General features: G+C 47.7%; 1 protein-coding gene across 1 annotated transcript in view; it reads left to right on the top strand.

Moving 5' to 3' along the window:
• The first annotated feature begins 10,866 nt into the window (after positions 1-10,866).
• The window catches only part of GALNT14 (polypeptide N-acetylgalactosaminyltransferase 14), a 275,068-nt gene continuing 268,043 nt past the window's right edge, over positions 10,867-17,891 (top strand). Inside the window, exon 1 of the mRNA XM_056852619.1 lies at positions 10,867-10,992. Coding sequence (XP_056708597.1) covers positions 10,867-10,992 — 126 coding nt within the window. The remainder of the gene's footprint in view (positions 10,993-17,891) is intronic.

Raw genomic sequence — 17,891 nt, 5'->3', positions numbered from 1 at the left:
TCTCAAGTGATTCATATAGTGCATGTGCCCCCTGTCTGTTTCTCCTTGCAATCCCCTCAACCATCCCCTCTTCCAGATCCAAATTTTACACACACAAGGATGATTGTGTTTCCTCTTAGCTTTACATGTATTTAACTAGAGGAGGCTATTTCCCATTTTTGGGAATAAATCGCTGGATATTTATTGAAACTACTGGGATTTTGTCAATATCTCTTTTTCTCAGCAGAGGGAGTTGTTTCTTAAAGAAGCAAGGCAGCGTCCTTTAATTGCATTTTTGTCAGACAAGCTGTATTTATTATCTTTCCTGTAATTTAATTTCTGCTGTATTCACCTTGCTGCTTTCTCTCTCTTTTCATATATTTTATAACTTACAATAAAGGTTTGTTCTACAAAGAGAACAAGATTTTAATCTATACTTGAGCTGCAATACACAAGTTACGAACACCGTCTCGTTTCTTTAAGCTTCCTTGCTTCGTGACCTCCGATGTGCAGCCTGGTCCTATGGACTGAGCCTGCTTTGCTCAGTGAGACGCTTTCTTCCAAAACTGTGCATAGGATTACAGCCTAACGGAACCCAATGCAATTTATTCCAAGCAACCATTCAAAAGACAAGTGCAACCTTCCCAGTGAAGCTTGAATTAGGGTACTTGTGAACAAATTACTGCCTTGTAACCTGTCCTTCTTCTTCAACAAAGGAACTTCAGAGGGAGACATTGGCAAGAAATTGCTGGATTAGAATTCATCCATAGAGCTGACTGCATCAATCAGGGATTAAACACAGCTAATCCCGATCCAAACCACTGTAGGAGTTAAATTACTTAATAGAACAAAGTTAACGGCCCTATCTCCAATTAAGTCTGTTGTGAATGGTCACTTGGTTTATCTTAGAGGTGTTTGAAGGTGGCACAGAATTGACACAAAGGATACTTCTTGCATTTCGTGGCCTTTTAACCCACATTTACCCCCCTTTCTCCCTGATGTGTGTACATTGGAACGTACACAAGGCAGGGGCCTCTGGGATGGATGATCGCTTATGTCGTCTTCAGACTGGATAGGTCAGTCAAGGGTTGGCGGTGGGCCTTTGGCTGGGCTGTGGGGCCACAGCAGCTTCCCAGCCATACTGAGCCTTGATGCCAGCACTGAGCACAACCTTAAACAAAGTATGCTGGAATACTGACAGGCACAATATATTGTTATTGACTACATATATTCAGGCTGCAGTTTCATTGGAGCACAGAGACATAACTCTTCTGGGCCTCAAAGAATGAGCACAGAACTTCAGCCTATGATTCGGAATGTGCTTTGACAGATGCGCAATTAATTCAACCTGTTATGAGACGGCAAAGCTAAGAATGAACAGAGGCCTTCGTAGGAGAGGGCCTAACATATGAAAAGCAGAAAAGCTACAGCAAGCTGCCTAGATAGGGTTGCCAGGTCCCTCTTCGCCATCGGCAGGAGGTTTTGGGGGCAAAGCCTGAGGAGGGCGGGGTTTGGGGAGGGACTTTAATGCCATAGAGTCCAATTGCCAAAGCAGCCATTTTCTGCAGGGGAACTGATCTCTAGTGGCTGGAGATCAGTTGTACTAGCAGGAGATCTCTAGCTAGTATCTGGAGACTGGCAACCCTATGCCTAGAGGAAGGTGAAGTAAACTGATCATGAATAAATATTTGTCTATTCGAAGGGGCCTACAGTATTCTTGAGTCAGAGCACTGGTCTGTCAATCTGACTGGCTGCTGGTCATCAGGATCCCTGGGGGAATTTCCCCCCACTCCTGCTGCCCAAGATGCTTTTGAGCGGGATCAAACTTGGGGCCTTTGACATACCCAGCATGTGCCCACTGATCTCTTCCTACGCAACTCAAGCCTTGACAAAGTTTTGAAGGCATCATGAAGCAGCAGACTTTGAAGAGGTATCAGTGCTAAAGTTAGAATGTGGAAGCTTCATTTGTGACCCGCCAGTTCTTTGAGAGAAAGAATTATTCTACTGAGGTACAACAAGGACATCAAGCTGTAGCATTATTATTTTTGCTTGTTTTTTTGACTAGAAATATTTTCACAGGGGTCTGATTTTTCACTAGAGATGGTTTTGTTCAAGACGGACAAAACTCCCCCAGGGACTTTATGATGGGGATGATGCAGTATGCATACAGCTCTGGCATTCTGAAAGCAATTTCATCTCCAAAATAAAGTACTGTCTGATTCAAAGAGGGATAGATTACCTCAGGGCAAAAATATCTGAATGCTGTGCGGTGAGGTAAATGGCTGTTCTTGCTAGACAGATATGACCAAGCTGCATCAGATATGCTGACAGTGATAGATCCCCACGAAACATAAATGTACCTCCTGATGAACTCCCATAATCCCGATTAAAATGAGCAGGAGTGCTGTTGCAAGCAGGGTGCCCTCAGGGTTGTGCGAACCTTTTAAAAAAATCATGGCCAGGATCCTGAGCCATTAGCAGCTGCATAATGGACAGAAATGGGACAGGTGAAACATTATCACCCTTGCTCCATATTGTACCTACTGGATGTAGGCTTTAGGCTCATCCTGCACTGAGCAGAGGATTGGACTAGAGGGCCTGTATGGCCCCCTCCAACTCTATGATTATATGATTTAACAGCCTGTGTGATGTAGTGTTTAGTGTGCCAGGCTTGGGTTCAAACCCTCGTTCTGCTATGAAGCTCACTGAGTAATCTGGGCCTAATTACACTTTTTGGAGCCCAACCTCCTCACACAGTTGTTGTGAGGAAAAAATGGGGAGTGGGGGAGGAACCACGTACACCGCCCTTAGTGACTTATAGGAAGGGTGTGATAACAATCACATCCAGCCATTTATGCCTTGAAAACGTGCAAAGTCAAAGGTTGTTATTAAACTATCCAAGAGGAGTCTTCCCTGACAAAAGAGTGATTTAGCAACATGTTCCAGAAGTTGAACGAAGCAAGCTAGCCATGTGGTATTTGGAACGTTAGTGGGGGGGGGGGGGAACAGCAAGTTAGGTTACTGACAGTACTATCCTAAGCCGAGTTACACTTGTCTGAATCCACTGCAATCAGTGTCCTTAGAATGGTGTAACTAACTGTATTTAAGATCGCACTATAAGCAGATTGAACTGGACAAAAAGCCCTTTGCACCTTCATCCATGGGAACTTCAACATGAAGGAATCCCATATGATACCCACTGCTGCCCCATTCCCCACATTATCACTACAGAGTGAGGATCGGCAGTGTCTTTTGGCCCTTTCTGGATGACTGCTGGATAGGGTTGCCATGCCCTTTGTTATTGGTGGGAGATTTTGAGGGCGGACCCTGAGGAGGGCGGGATTTGGGGAGGGATTTCAATGCCATAGAGTCTAATTGCCAAAGCGGCCATTTTCTCCAGGTGAACTGATCTCTATTGGCTGGAGATCAGTTGTAATAGCAGATCTCCAGCTACTACTTGGAGGTTGGTAACCCTACTGTAGGAGCCTTAAAATGATGCCATCAGAGTCAACATTTTTGATATGATGGCCATTAGTCATCCCGGAAGGCAAGGAAATGCCTCTCTTTCTGCACAGGAACTATAGGTTCTACCTGGTCTAAACTCTTTCCTTAATATTCCAGTTTGAAATACTTGATACTATGCTGATTGGAAAACTCCCTAGCTGTAATCCAGCACGCTAACCACTATACCTCACTGGCTCAGCTGTTATAGAACGCTTAGGAGACCCCCACTAGCCATGAAACTCACTTGGTAACTTCAGGCCACTCATTCTCCCTCAGCCAATCCTATCTCACCAACTGTACACAGCCCTTTCTCATACAACGCTGCTGCAATGGTTCTTTAGCAGAAGAGTGAAGGAATAGCCATTGGTTTCACTTGATACAACTCCTGGGATTTCGTTGGTCTCATCCACATGCTGATCTTGCGCTGCTGTGCAAAGGCGGCCTCACGGAGTCCTTTCTGTCGTTTTCCTGACTGTTGTCCGTATGCCCGCTCAGTCCCATTTCCCTGCCTCTCTCCTGAGGCAAGCCACATGGATACAACAAAAGCAAGACAGACTGTCTCTTTTTGTGATTGCTAATGAACTTAAAAAAAAAAAGATTAGAGGCTTCTCTCTAAGCACATCCAGCCAGAAACACAGATCGTGCTAGGAAAATGGAATCATTTAAATTAAAAAAACAAGAACCAAGAATGGAAAAGATGCAAATATAGTTAATGAACAAGTAGCACAAAACAACCGGAGGAAATAATTCAAAAAGAAATGCACTGGAGAGTGCTTACAATGTGCACATTGGACTTTAGAGCTCTCTGACTTTTATCTCCAACTTTCTCCATATGTTATTTTACGCACTGGTTTCCATATTTATGGACTTTTGTTTCTAGTTTTTCTACTACCATAAATGACTCACATCTGCTCCAATACCTAATTTATTCACGGTTTTCTCCTGTGAGGGAAGGCTTGGACGAGTTGCCAGCAGTGGTTGGGAAAGGAATACTGGGATGAGGGATGTTATACGGTGTCATTTTCTGTTAGGGGAATGCGCTACGCTAACAGTGCAATTCTAGGCAGAGTTACTCCAGTCCAAGCCTATTGATTCCCATGAACGTACAGGGGAAAGTTTGGAGAGGACTGCATTGTAAATCAAGTAGAATTTTAAGAATAAGAGAGCCAGTGTAGTCCAGACTAGGATCTGGGAGACCCAGGTTTGAACCCCCAATCTGCCATGGGATTCTGATAGGTGACTTTGGGCCAATCACACACTCTCAGCCTAACCCACCTCACTCGGTTGTTTTGAGGATAAAATGGAGGAGAAGAGATGAATGTAAGCTGCTTTGGGTTCCCATTGGAGAGAAAGGGGGAGATATACATAAATAAATAAATTCTGCTCTTATAGAATGCCATAACAAGCTCCTATTCATAGTAATGAAACACAATTACAGGCTTAGTGTGTGTTTTAATTCCAGATGCCGAAAAAAACAGCATGGAGTAGTGGTTAAGAGCAGTGGTTAGGAGCGGTGGCCTCTAATCTGGAGAACCGAGTTTGATTCCCCACTCCTCCACATGAGCAGCGGATGCTGATCTGATGAACCGGGTTGGTTTCCCCACTTCTCCACATAAAGCCAGCTGGGCGATCTTGGGCTAGTCACAGCTCTCTTAGAGCTCTCTCAGCCCCGCATACCTCACAGGGTATCTGTTGTGAGGAGGTGAAGGGAAGGTGGTTGTAAGCGGGTTTGATTCTCCCTTAAGTGGTAGAGAAAGTCAGCATAGAAAAATCAACTCTTCTTCTTCTTCATGGCCAAAACAGTAATTTATTACCATGGACATATGAGCCAGTTCCAGATCCTTTCACAGGTGTCTTAGAAGCCCACAAATTACTTTGCTTGCCAGCCTCACTTTGCTCTTGAAACGGCTTCTCACACTACACAAATGGACCTTGTACACATTGTACGTTGTGCACCAGTGCTGGCAGGCTGCCTCTATACCCCGTTTGTTAGCCCTCCAAAGCAACTAGTTTGGTGGCATGTGAAACAGGATGCTGGACTAGACGGACCGCTGGAATGAAACTGCAGGGCTCTTCTACACCAGCGTGGTATAGTGGTTAAGAATGGTGGTTTGGAGCGGTGGAGTCTGAGCTGGAGAACCGGGTTTGATTCCCCACTCCTCTACGTGAGCGGTGGAGGCTAATCTGGTGAACTAGATTTGTTTCCCCACTCCTACACAGGAAGCCAGCTGGGTGACCTTGGGCAAGTCATGCTCTCTCAGCCTCACCTACCTCACAGGGTGTCTATTGTGGGGAGAGGAAAGGAAGGTGATTGTAAGCTGGTTTGATTCTCCCTTAAGTGGTAGAGAAAGTCAGCATATAAAAACCAACTCTTCTTCTTATGTTCTTTTGTTTCTTGTAACACACCAGATTCGTTCTCGTAATTTTCTGACTGCTTGAACACGGTGTATGTAAATGCTGTGACGGCCAAGCGCTAACTGCAGTTTTCCTACAGCACAGATGTAGTATACACATAGTCAGAAAAAGACAGGTATGGCTTTCACGTGTTGCAGGAGCATATGATAGATGTGCCTGCCATGTTCATGTTGTGTGAAACTGTTGTCATCCACAAGGCATAGCTTGCAGGAACACAGCCCTCATTCTCCACGTATCCAATCTAGCATTATTAACATCTTTTGATACAGAACTTCATTTTCTTGAAACAGATCTGTTCAATGCTGAAGATTATAATTTCAAGTGCTAATGACAGCACTAGAAGCTCACATCTTCGCTTCCAAATCCAGTAATTAAATTCCACCTACCCAAATTTCCCCCTGCTGTTACCATCGGACAAATCAATCTTCATACTGTGTCTTTAACACCTATCTGAAATGTTAAAACAGTTGCTTCTCTTCAATCAAGAGGTGGAATGCAAAAAGTGACCCCACCTTTGTGTGTTGATAGTGTTAACACTTCTGTGAAGTGCTTTAGGGTCCCTGAATCCAGAACCGGATCTCTCTCTCTGCTTGTGTTTATTTACAAATTCTAACAGTGTGTCTGAGCAGGCTAATCTTGCTGCCTTTCCTCCTTGTGTATAACCATTGTTTGCAGTGTGTGTGTGTGTTGCAACATTTGACAGCTCTAGACAAACTGTCTGAATCACTTTGCCCATAGTTTGCCCACCCTTTTCATGAAGCACACTGTGTTTCTGTCTCGTGAGCTGTCAGCCTACGTGCCATAAATTCCAAGAAAATATGTACCTTCACCACCAACTCAAAGGAGGCCCCATTAATAACCCTCAGCGTTCTTAGAGAGCAAACTAAAGAGCATGGCACTTTGTTGCATAGCAGGATGGTCACTTGCAAAGAAATCTGAGGGCTGCATTCAAATGACACAGAAATCCTGTCACGTTATTCGGAACAATTGACGCAATCATTACTTTATCTAATAGTAAAGTAGGCTGGTGTCAATCCCAAAGAAACAGAGCAAGGCCATCCAGAGATCTGACACTGCAAATAGCAAAAACAGGAGTCTGATGAGGACTGAGCATACTCCAGGAGGCATGGATGGTTGAGAGCTGCTGAGAAACTGTGAAAGGAAAATTAACAAGGCTGGGGATTCTGCATACTTGGGGGATTCCCTAGTTATGCAGAAAAATACTGAAGAGTGCTGTGGCACCTTAAAGATGTACCATTTTGTTACATTGATAGTCTTTGTCAAATTGTTAGTCTTTAAGGTGCCATAAGATTCTTGTCATTTTGACTGCAGTGCTGTAAATACAACTACCCCTCCTCAACAATATGAAAGAACATTCTCATTGCCGAAGATTGTTGAGAGTGCAAGAGAAAGTGGCCTATTCAAATTCCTAAAAGTTTAAGAGATGGATTGGAGGGATTTCAGAATGGTTTCTTTCCATCCCCTGCAATTCCTCATGGTTGACCACTTGGTAATATTCTGTTCCTAGAATTGTGGTTGCTGGGTTGGGCAACAAGCTTCTTTTTGTTGGTGAGGGGTCTGGAGACCAAATCCTATGAGGAAAGGTTGAAGGAGCTGGGGTATGTTTAGCCTGAAGAGGAGAAGACTGAGAGGGGATATGATAACCATCTTCAAGTACTTGAGGGGCTGTCATATAGAGGATGGTGCTGAGTTGTTTTCTGTTGCCCCAGAAGATCGGACCAGAACCAATGGGTTGAAATTAAATCAAAAGAATTTCCGTCTAGACATTAGGAAGAATTTTCTAACAGTGAGAGCAGTTCCTCAGAGGAACAGGCTTCCTCGGGAGATGGTAAGCTCTCCTTCCCTGGAGATTTTTAAGCAGAGGCTAGATGGCCATCTGTCAGCAATGCTGATTCTATTACCTTAGGCAGATCATGAGAGGGATGGCATCTTGGCCATCTTCTGGGCATGGAGTAGGGGTCACTGGAGGTGTGTGTATAGGAGGTAGTTGTGAATTTCCTGCATTGTGCAGGGGGTTGGACTAGATCATAGAATTATAGATGACCCTGGTGGTCCCGTCCAACTCTATGATTCTGTGGAGTCCCAGGTTTAGAATTTTCAGTGTGGTTTTTGACCCTCAAAAGCAGACTTGGGATTCCCTCAATATGGGCAATCATGAGGAAAGTGGTGTTAGCTAACTGGGAAAATAGTCTGCATTCCCAGTACACGCCCCCCCCCCCCCGGCAAAGCATGTCAAGAGTTCCACTCACAGAATTTCAGCATTACTTGTAGCATGACCTTCCATGGATGATGCCTATGATGATCTGGAATTTCATGGGCATTTCATGTGGGCAATGTCAAAGGAGCCTCCAGGGCAACTGAGGAAGCTGAGGGGAGGAAGGAACCCTCAGGTACCAGCAAGCACTGTGGTGCTTTGCTACTGAGAAAGAAGAATTTTCCCCCTCATCATGCTACAGCCAGCATGATGTAGTGGTTAAGAGCGGTGGTTTGGAGTGGTGGACTCAAATCTGGAGAACTGGGTTTGATTCCACACTTTTCCACATGAGTGGCGGAGGCTAATCTGGTGAACTGTGTTGGTTCCCCCATTCTTACACATGAAGCTAGCTGGGTGACCTTGGGCCAGCCACAGCTCTCTTAGAGCTCTCTCACCCCCACCTACCTCACAGGGTGTCTGCTGTGGGGAGGGGAGGGTGATTGTAAGCAGGTTTGGTTCTTCCTTAAGTGGTAGAGAAAGTTGGCATATAAAAACCAACTCTTCTTCTTCTTCTTGTGTTGTGTGAGAAAACACTCTTGACCCATGAAATGACAAGCAGACAGAAGAATCCCATCATCAATTGTCCCCAAAGTGATTATGTGATATCACTATAATATTCTTTCATCCTATTCGGCTTTGTGATAAAATCTGGGTTTTAAAAACAACAACAGGGAGGATAATATCTATTGCCTTCTACAGATATTTACGTTTAGCACTGTAAAGTCAGAATTGCCGCTAGGCAAATAGGCAGGGGAAAGTTGTTGTAAATTGGAAGAGATATTTTTTTTTCCAGGCTGTTGATGTGCCACAAATAACTTACACTTGTATGTGTGGGCAGGTGGGAAAGTAAACATTTCTGTGGGCTGGTAACAGTTTTATGGGTTTCTTTGCCACAAAACAAACAGTTACAAATAACAACAGGTAACAGGCTTATGACACCAGGCCTATGATCCTATGCGAACTTTAGGACTGAATTTTGAAAAGACACAGGATGGGGGGGGGGAGGGTTGCATAATTGACCCGGCTAGGTCACATGTATAAAACAACCTCCACAGGATATAATGGGCTGGGTGAACCTGTTCTTGACGGTTACACTCCCCAGCCATCCCACTGCAATTTCTGTTTGCAGCACCTCCCCAAACTGCTACCTAACCTTGGGAACTGCCAGTTCACACAATACACTTCTCCAGATCCATGTAGATGGGAGGGCATTTGCATGGTATGCTGCTAATGCACAGGTGCCTCATGGCAGTGTGGGATAAATTACAGAGTAGACTGGGGGTTGGGCAGGGTCTGCCGGATCATATAGGTGAACTAGGGAGTTGCCTGGGGGTGCCAAGCTTTATTTAAGGGGCACCAAATTAGGCAGAAGTGATCCTTTGCTCTATCTATCTATCTATCTATCTATCTATCTATCTATCTATCTATCTATCTATCTATCTATCTATCTATCTATCACAGATAAGAAAGGGAGAGGAGAAAATTTGAGAAATAATACACAATTCATTAACATGCCATCTCTTGCAAACAATACTATTATACTTGTAAAAAAACAGTGCGTCATTGTCATATCAGAAGTTGAGCCAAGGAGGAAGGGTGACATGGGCAGAGCCAATGTCCAAAAAGTGACCCCAGCCCCTGCCCCCTGGGGGTGGGCTCCGGCGCCAAAACTCTCGGCCTGGCCAGAGAGTGGGTTTTTCCGTGGGACTACATTCTAACCCCCCTCCAAACTGCGCGGGAACGGCAGAAACGGCAAGGGGAGGGTTTCTTCGGAAGTCCGGCTGAGTTCAAGAGGCCTTCCTCCCAAGTCAAGCCACGGATGCCTTGGCTTTGCCGCCAGGCAGAGGGCGGACCATTCGGACGGGGGAAACGCGCGTCCAGAGAGCGGCAGCTCCAAGGCGAAAACCTGCCGTGCGGAAGGGTCCCCTGCGCTCCCTGCGGGCCGGAGCCCCCAACCACCTCGGGGGCTCAACGCGCCCCGGACTAGCGGCAGGCCCGGCCTTTGCCTCCGGCGCAGATCGCTCTTCCTCCCCCCTCGCAGGCGACCCGAGGCGGGCAAGTTGCTGCGCCTGGCCCGGCCGGGGACTCCGCGTCCGGAGCGGCGACCGAAGCCCCGCTTGGCCTCCCGCCGGAGCCCCCCTCCGCTCCCGGCCGGCCGGGGGGCAGGAAGCGGCTCGCCCGACAGCCCTTCCCGGCGGCGGGCTCAGCCGCGTCCCTCCCTCCCTCCCTCCCCTTTTCTTCCCTCCGGGCGGGAGGGGAGGGGAAGCTCGGCGGCGGCTGGGAGGGGAGGAGCGCCCGGCCGGGGATCGGGGCCAGCCGCCGCCGCCGCCTTCCGCGCGGGTCCTGCCGCCGAGGAGCCCCCTTGGCGAGAGCGCCGCCCGCCCGCCCGCCCGCCGCTCCTCCCCTCCTTATCCGGGCGGGGGGATCCCGCTCTCCCTCCCTGCCCGCTGCCGCCCCTCGGCCCGGGACTCCCCGCGCCCCCTCCACGCCCACCCGCCCCGCCCCCTCCCCTCCCCTCCCCTGTCCAGGGCTGGCGGGAGCTGGCTGGGGCGCTGGACCGGGCGCCCCTGGCGGGAGCTGGCTGGGACGCGCTCTGGTGGGCTGGGGGCCGGCGGGAAGGGCCGCCCGGCAGCTCCGCGGCTGCTTTGGGGGCCCCGAAGCGGGAGGCGAGCCGCCGCCGCCCCCCAGCCCAGATGCGGCGGCTGAGCCGGCGCCTGGCGTTGTCCGCCTTGGGGGTGCTGTGGATCGCGGCTCTCCTCCTCTTCTTCGGGACCAGGAGGAAGTTGCAAGCGGCCCGACCCGAAGGGCACCCCGCCCAGGTAAGCGGCGCTTCTCGCTCGATCTGGCCGTTTCGGCACGGGAGGTTTGGCCTCGCAGCGGCCCCATCGCAATGCTCCAAACTCTGCCTGGGTTGAGCTTGGGCCACTTATGCCGGGGGGGGGGGGTCTCGCCTTGGACCTGCAGCTCTCTAGAGGCACATTGGCCCCATCTGAATCCTCCAAACTCTGCATGGGGGCTTCTGGTTGAGTTTTGGCCACTTATGCCGGGGGGGGGGGGTTTCCGCCTTGGACCTGCCGCTCTCTAGACGCACATTGGCCCCATCTGAATCCTCCAAACTCTGCACGGGGGCTTCTGGTTGAGTTTTGGCCATTCATGCCTGGTTTTTTTTTGCCTTGGACCTGCCGCTCTCCAGAGGCGCCTTCCCCCGTCCGAATTCTCCGAACTCCACCAGAAACCCCCCCACCCCCCTGCAGAGGTTTCCGATTCTGGGTGGGGAAAAGGGGCCTCTGGAGAGCGGCAAAGGCGAGGCGAGCCCTCCCGGGCGTAACCGGCCTGAACGCGGCTGCGGGCTGGCGCGACGCGAAGGGGCGGCCGGCTGTGCCGAGCGGCGGCAACTCCTGGCTCGGGGGCTCCCAACTTCTTCGCCGCGCCTCCTCGGCCGCCTTGCCGGCCGGGAGGAAGGGGGCTGTCTGCCAGCCCGGCGTCCAAGCGCCGTGGGGGAGCCGGGGCTTGCAACAGCGGCCGCCGGCGACCCGTTCCTGGGGCGCGGGGCGAGCGCGCCGCTGTCCCCGCCGCTCCCTCGCCTCCAGACGGGCGCGGAGCTCCGCGCCCGTCTGGAGGCGAGGGAGCGGCGGGGACAGCGGCGCGCTCGCCCCGCGCCCCAGGAACGGGTCGCACGCGGCTTGGCCCACTAGGCGTGGCTTCAGGCGGGGGTCGGATCCTCGAACGGAACCGACTTTCTTTGCAGGCGGAGACCGTCAAAGGTCCTAAACAACTGAAATGGAATACATGCATAAATAGTTGGGGGCTGAGAATGCAAAAGGTCAGAATGTAGTGGAGATTACAAACTGGTCTCAAGGGATGACATCCTCCACCCAGATGCGTAAAACAGTAGAGATTCTAATCACGGATTGGTTATTCCGGAGCCTTAAGTGCATTTTGGCTTATTTTTGTCGCCCGCCAGGCAAATCTAGCCATACTAACAGATAAATTTGGGGTTGAATCTGACGAATAGGAGCTCTAGACGATGTTTTCTGAGAGGTCGGGGTGTGTGTGTCATATCTATATGTGCCTGCCTCCAGAAGGGTGCTGATATAGATAGATGGATAGATGGATAGATGGATAGATGGATAGATGGATGGATGGATGGATGGATAGATGGATAGATGGATGGATAGATAGATAGATAGATAGATGGATAGATATCATAGTTGGAAGGGACCACCAGGGTCATCTAGTCCAACCCCCTGCACAATGCAGGAAATTCCAAACTACCTCCCCCCCCCACACCCCCAGTGATCCATAGTTCATGCCCAGAAGATGGCCAAGGTGCCCTCCCGCTCATGATCTGCCTAAGGTAATAAAATCAGCATTGCTGACAGGTGGCCATCTAGACTCTTCTTAAAAACCTCCAGGGAAGGAGAGCTCACCACCTCCTGAGGAAGCCTGTTCCACTGAGGATTCGCTCTAACTGTTAGAAATATATATATATATATGCACACACATTTCACTTAAGCGGCTTGGCAAACTAGGCATAGCTTCAGGTGTGTGTCATATCTATATGTGCCTGCGGTGAATTATAGGCTTCTCTCTGTGCCTGTGTGTGGGTTTCCAAGTGGAAATGCCGCCTTATTCCTAGGATGGTCTGGCAGATTGTCATGCAGGCTTTCTGGGTAGCTTCAGGCTGAGGGAAGGGAACTGGCAGGCGAATAGACACACGCCCTTGCAAAATTGGACCCCAAGCTATGCTTCTGGCAAGGCGCAAGCGACGATAAAGAGTGTTTGGGATGGGAGGCAGCCAGGAACCTCATCCAAGAAGCGGGCGTTCTCTCCCCTTGAAGTGGAGCGCTTGTTTGAAGTGTATGTGGAGATTGCGTGTTCCTTCCTCTCAACTTTAGGCTTGTTCTCGCTAGTGTTGCTAAAGCCTTTTTTTTTAAGTTTGAAATGAGATCACTTCTAGAGTCTGTTACAGGTCTGAAATTTGAATGTAACACTCTGACTAGTGAGAACATACCTTTGATTCCAGATTGTGGCTCTTCCATTTCCTGTTTTACAAGGGGGGGGGGAGAAGTTCGCAAGTGACACACCACAAATGATGTGTTCGGTATTAAAAGCCTCGCTTCTGTTTTTGGCACCATAAACAGCATTCACACATGCACAGACGTAATGCCAAGCAGGATCAAGAGACACTTTTCACTTCATATGCAAGAACACCCTTATTGTCTTCCCAATGCTTCAGTCTCATAAACACAACACCGCTCGGGCTGGCGAAAGACATGCACTCCCTATCTCCTGTGCATCTCTTTCAGCCTTTTTCTAGGGTAAACCCATTTAATGGCATTACTCCTAAATGAGGCCATCATGGCTTAAGCTTAGGTTTGACACAGACTGTACTAAAGGTATTCCTGCTTCCTTTCCGTTTGGCATAATCTGGCGTGTCAGGAACACACACGTCAAGCTGCCTTGTCATTGAGCCACTGGTCCGTCAAAGTCAGTAGTGTTGACTCTGCAACTGCTGGTGGCTCTCCAGAGCCTCAGGCAGAGGTCTTCCCCATTACTTACCTGCCTTTTAATTGGAAATGCCAGGAATTGGATTGGGATCTTCTGCAGGCAAAGCAGATATTCTGCCACTGAGCCTCAGCCCATGAATTTTTACTAGTGGATGGACTTTTTGCAAAAGCTTGTCTGTATTTCTATGACGGGTGGTACTTTCTGGGATTCTTCTGACATGTCCTATGCGTGTCAGCAGTGGATTTTTTTTAAATGGGTTTGAGCATGTGCCTTCAATGCAGTTGAACTTTATAGCCCACTCACTCAGCTGAGTCCAAGGGGAACAGAATCAGCTTCTCAGTGTGATGGCCAGTCCGATGGGTGCATGTGTGAGCCATTCACTCATCCAGGCTTGTAAATTGTTGGTCCATTTAGTATGAAAAGCAGGAGGCTTTTTGCAAAAAGTAGCTGCTGACAAGTCTTCAGATTGTTTGCAGCGTTGCCGCCTGAAGTTTGTTTTTTGGCATGTGCCAAAGCCCTGAAAAAACGTGTTTGATGATATGCATGTTATTTAAAAAGTATGAGCTTGGGGGAATAAGGATAGGCATCTGAATCGGAGCCGATACCCTCTGGTGCTGTGATCCCTCCTTTCTTCTAATGCCAGCCATGACAAACTTACTTTCCATTGCCTCTTCTTGCATCCTTCTAGTTAGAATGAACATGACATACTTGGGGTGCTTCTTGTGTTACAATTTAAAGTCACAGGAGCACTCCTGTGAATTTCTTGGTCTGAACAAAAGTTGCCGTAATAGGATCTGCAGTTTTTAACATCCTGTCATGCTCTAGTGAGGTCAGGCAACAGAACCTGGGATAGAATTATGCAGCTGACATCACTGGCAGGAATCTTGCAGAGGTGTGAATGTGTCTCAGTGTGCGCATCATACGATAATGCAGTGCATTACCCGGGGGTGGGGGTCCCTGCAATGTTCAAGATTTCCATCCTAGTGCTGGGCATTTCGGTAATTGTTATTTGTCAAAATTACAAATGCGGAGACAGATGTGTGCTGGCAAGCTGCCATGAAATACACACAGGTAGCGTTTTCAAAAAAAGGGCCTAATGCGAGGACCCTTGTGCTAAATTATGTTATGAAATGTATGTCAGCAAGTTCAAATATAATTTTCATGCTGATGTTTCATGCAGGGAGAGAAGGTGTGACCCCTACTGCCATATAGCCTCTTGGAGTTGGGTAAAGAGAGAAATTAGGGATACTGGATGGACTTGTTATTATAAAGTTTAATTTATTATCTTTTGCTTTCATGGGTCCTGGCATGCAGCAACTGGAAGCCTGATTCTTGTTTGCCTCACTGAAGATCCAAGACATACTGGCATGATGAATCTGCTTTTTTGCTCTTTTTTATTTTGCAATGTCTGGCCTGACAAAGAGTTCTGATGAACTCAAAAGCTTGCACACGGTTGTGTCTCATTGTGTTGGTCTTGTTATAAAGTGTTACATGCATTGTGTTTTTGACTTCTTGGCTTTTACTTTTGGACCAACAGGGCGGCAAACAACTTCTGAGAGCCAGCGTGGTGTAGTGGTTAAGAGTGGGGGACTCTAATCTGGAGAACTGGGTTTCCCCACTCCTCCACATGAAGCCGGCTGAGTGACCTTGGGCCAGTCAGTTCTCTCAGAACTCTCTCAGCCCCACCTATCTCACAAGGAGCCAGTTGTGTGTGTGTGAGGGGAGAAGGGAAGGTGATTGTAAACCACTTTGAGACTCCTTATGGTAGAGAAAAAAGGTAAAAGGTAAAGGTGTGCAAGCACTGGGTCATTTACTGACCCACGGGGTGATGTCACATCCCGACGTTTACTAGGCAGACTTTGTTTACAAGGTGGTTTGCCAGTGCCTTCCCCAGTCGTCTACATTTTACCTGGGCACTCATGGTAGAGAAAAGTGGGGTATAAAACCCAACTCTTTTCCTCCTCCTCGTCCTCCTCCATTTATCACTGAGGAATACATGGGGTTTCTTCCCCTTAAAAGGACTCTCTGAGGCAGAGAGAGTAGCTGACCCAGGGTCACTCTGTGTTAGAAGTCCAGCACTCTGGCCTTTCTGTATGTAATAGCTGGGCCAGAGATGCAAGAAAGGGCAGGGCTCCTGTGCCTTTTACAGTTACGTGGAAGAGGGGATTTTAGCAGTTGCAGCCTTTTCTCTTTGTACGACAGGCTATGCCTACTGAAATGATTTCTTGTACAGGTAAGAGAGCTCTGGCATCTTTCACATCTGCCCTTGCTGTCCCCTTCCCAGCATAGCTGTGGTATGCTGTTTCCCAGCACGTGTACACTGCATACACCCATAAAAATTTACATGCATGTATGACTTCACAGTCAGAGGTCGTGCAGTTTCCTACACAAAAATGGCTGCTCTGTGAAGTGGCTCAGAGGTAGGGTTAAATTAAGGATATAGTTGGAAGGGTCAGGTGCAATTAAACAGTGGAGAAAAGGGAGGGCAGAACGTTTCAGCCCTCAGCCTGAGACTGAAATGGGGAGCAGCAGGACTGTTTTCCCACTATAGTGCAAAGTCTGAGTGTGCGTAGTCATGAGTCTGGCACCACTGAAAAATGTGTTTTGGAAACTGACCCAAGTCTTAGTTGGATCACTTTCATGGCTCAGTTCTGCACCATGAGATGTATGTTGTGAGAACCGCTGTGAAATGGGGAAGGAGGATATAGGTGGACCCTCAGAAAAGTGCTTCAGATAGTACTCCTGTAAATTTTTTTATTATTTCTGCGAATAGTTAAAAAACAGTCCTGTCCTAGGCAGCACCCCCACATCATTGAAATTATGGTGTGTGGTGTAGTGGTTAAGAACAGGGGACTCTAATCTGGAGAACTGGGTTTGATTCCCCACTCCTCCATATGAGCAGCTGACTCTTAATCTGGGGAACCGGGTAGGTTTCCCCACTCCTGCATATGAAGCCGGATCGGTGACCTAGGGCTAGTTACAGTTCTCTTAGAACTCTTTCAGCCCCACCTACCTCACAGGGTGTCTGCTGTGGGAAGGGGAAGGGAAGGCGATTGTAAGCCGGTTTGATTCTCCTTAAAGGGTAGAGAAAATCGGCATATAAAAGCTGATTCTTCTTTTTGTTTTTCTTCCTGTACAACCCATGGATTTTCCTGTGTGAAGGAAAATTCTGGAAGTGGATGATTATGAAAGTGCTTTTTCCAGCAATGTATAGATTCAGTCTTACCCGAGACAGAGTAGACAACACCCCCATAGTTTAGTGATTTGTTTTACCTGTCATAATGTTTTATTCCCCCCAATATTAATATTTTATTTCAATCTCACTTTTCAACAAAAAAAGTGCACCCATCCATCAAAATATAATACACATGACAGTTAAATACAAAATTTCTTTGTGGAGGGCATTTTCCGTAGAGCTGTTTCTTCTCACCCTCGCATGATCCCAGGAATGGCAAAGTGGGTGTGGGTTCACCTATATTATAGTTAAAAAACCCAATATATACTGCTTGCTTAGAATCCACAATGGCTCTGGTAGAACACCTATGTTGCGTGTAGAAGTTTTCCAGCTCAATACCTGGAGTTTCCAGTGAAAGGAAACATCAAATAGAAGATGTTTGCCTGAGACCCCGAAAGACTGCTGCCGATCAGTGTACATAGTAGTGACCTTGATAGAGCAATGGCTGCCTGACCCTGTATAAGGCAGCTTTCTGTGTTCAATGTCCAGAATATAATGAATGGGATCAAATTTTGATTTGTGGTGCTCTGGTATAAAGCTAGAAATGTTCCATTAAAATATGCTGATCAGAGCTCTAAGTCTCCACCAAGATTTCTCTTGGTTGACTGCTGGCTTTAGAGAAGAGTCCTGAATAGGACTTCTTTTTACATTCTGTAGTCTAGTTTCAGCATCCTATCTGCTACATTTATATCTGTGACATGAAATTCATATGGTTTTGTGAAGTCTGAAAATTTAATCCAAAATGTTTGCATTTCCTTCCTCACCCTTGAAAACATAACATAGGGTTTAATAAAGGGCTTAATTGATTTTAAAAATCTGCGGATATTTTATGGGGTACAAGCCACTGTTTCTACTGTTTGGTTAGGCAAATGCAAAGATGGAATTGTTTTAGAACTGTAAAAAAATAGTGGATGCAATTTCAGTCATATTTTTCGAGAAGGAGACACTGACAACAGCGGTTTAGAACGAAAT

Source organism: Euleptes europaea, chromosome 7, assembly GCF_029931775.1.
Source record: "Euleptes europaea isolate rEulEur1 chromosome 7, rEulEur1.hap1, whole genome shotgun sequence".
Taxonomy (NCBI): domain Eukaryota; kingdom Metazoa; phylum Chordata; class Lepidosauria; order Squamata; family Sphaerodactylidae; genus Euleptes; species Euleptes europaea.
This window is presented reverse-complemented; position numbering and strand designations above follow the sequence as displayed.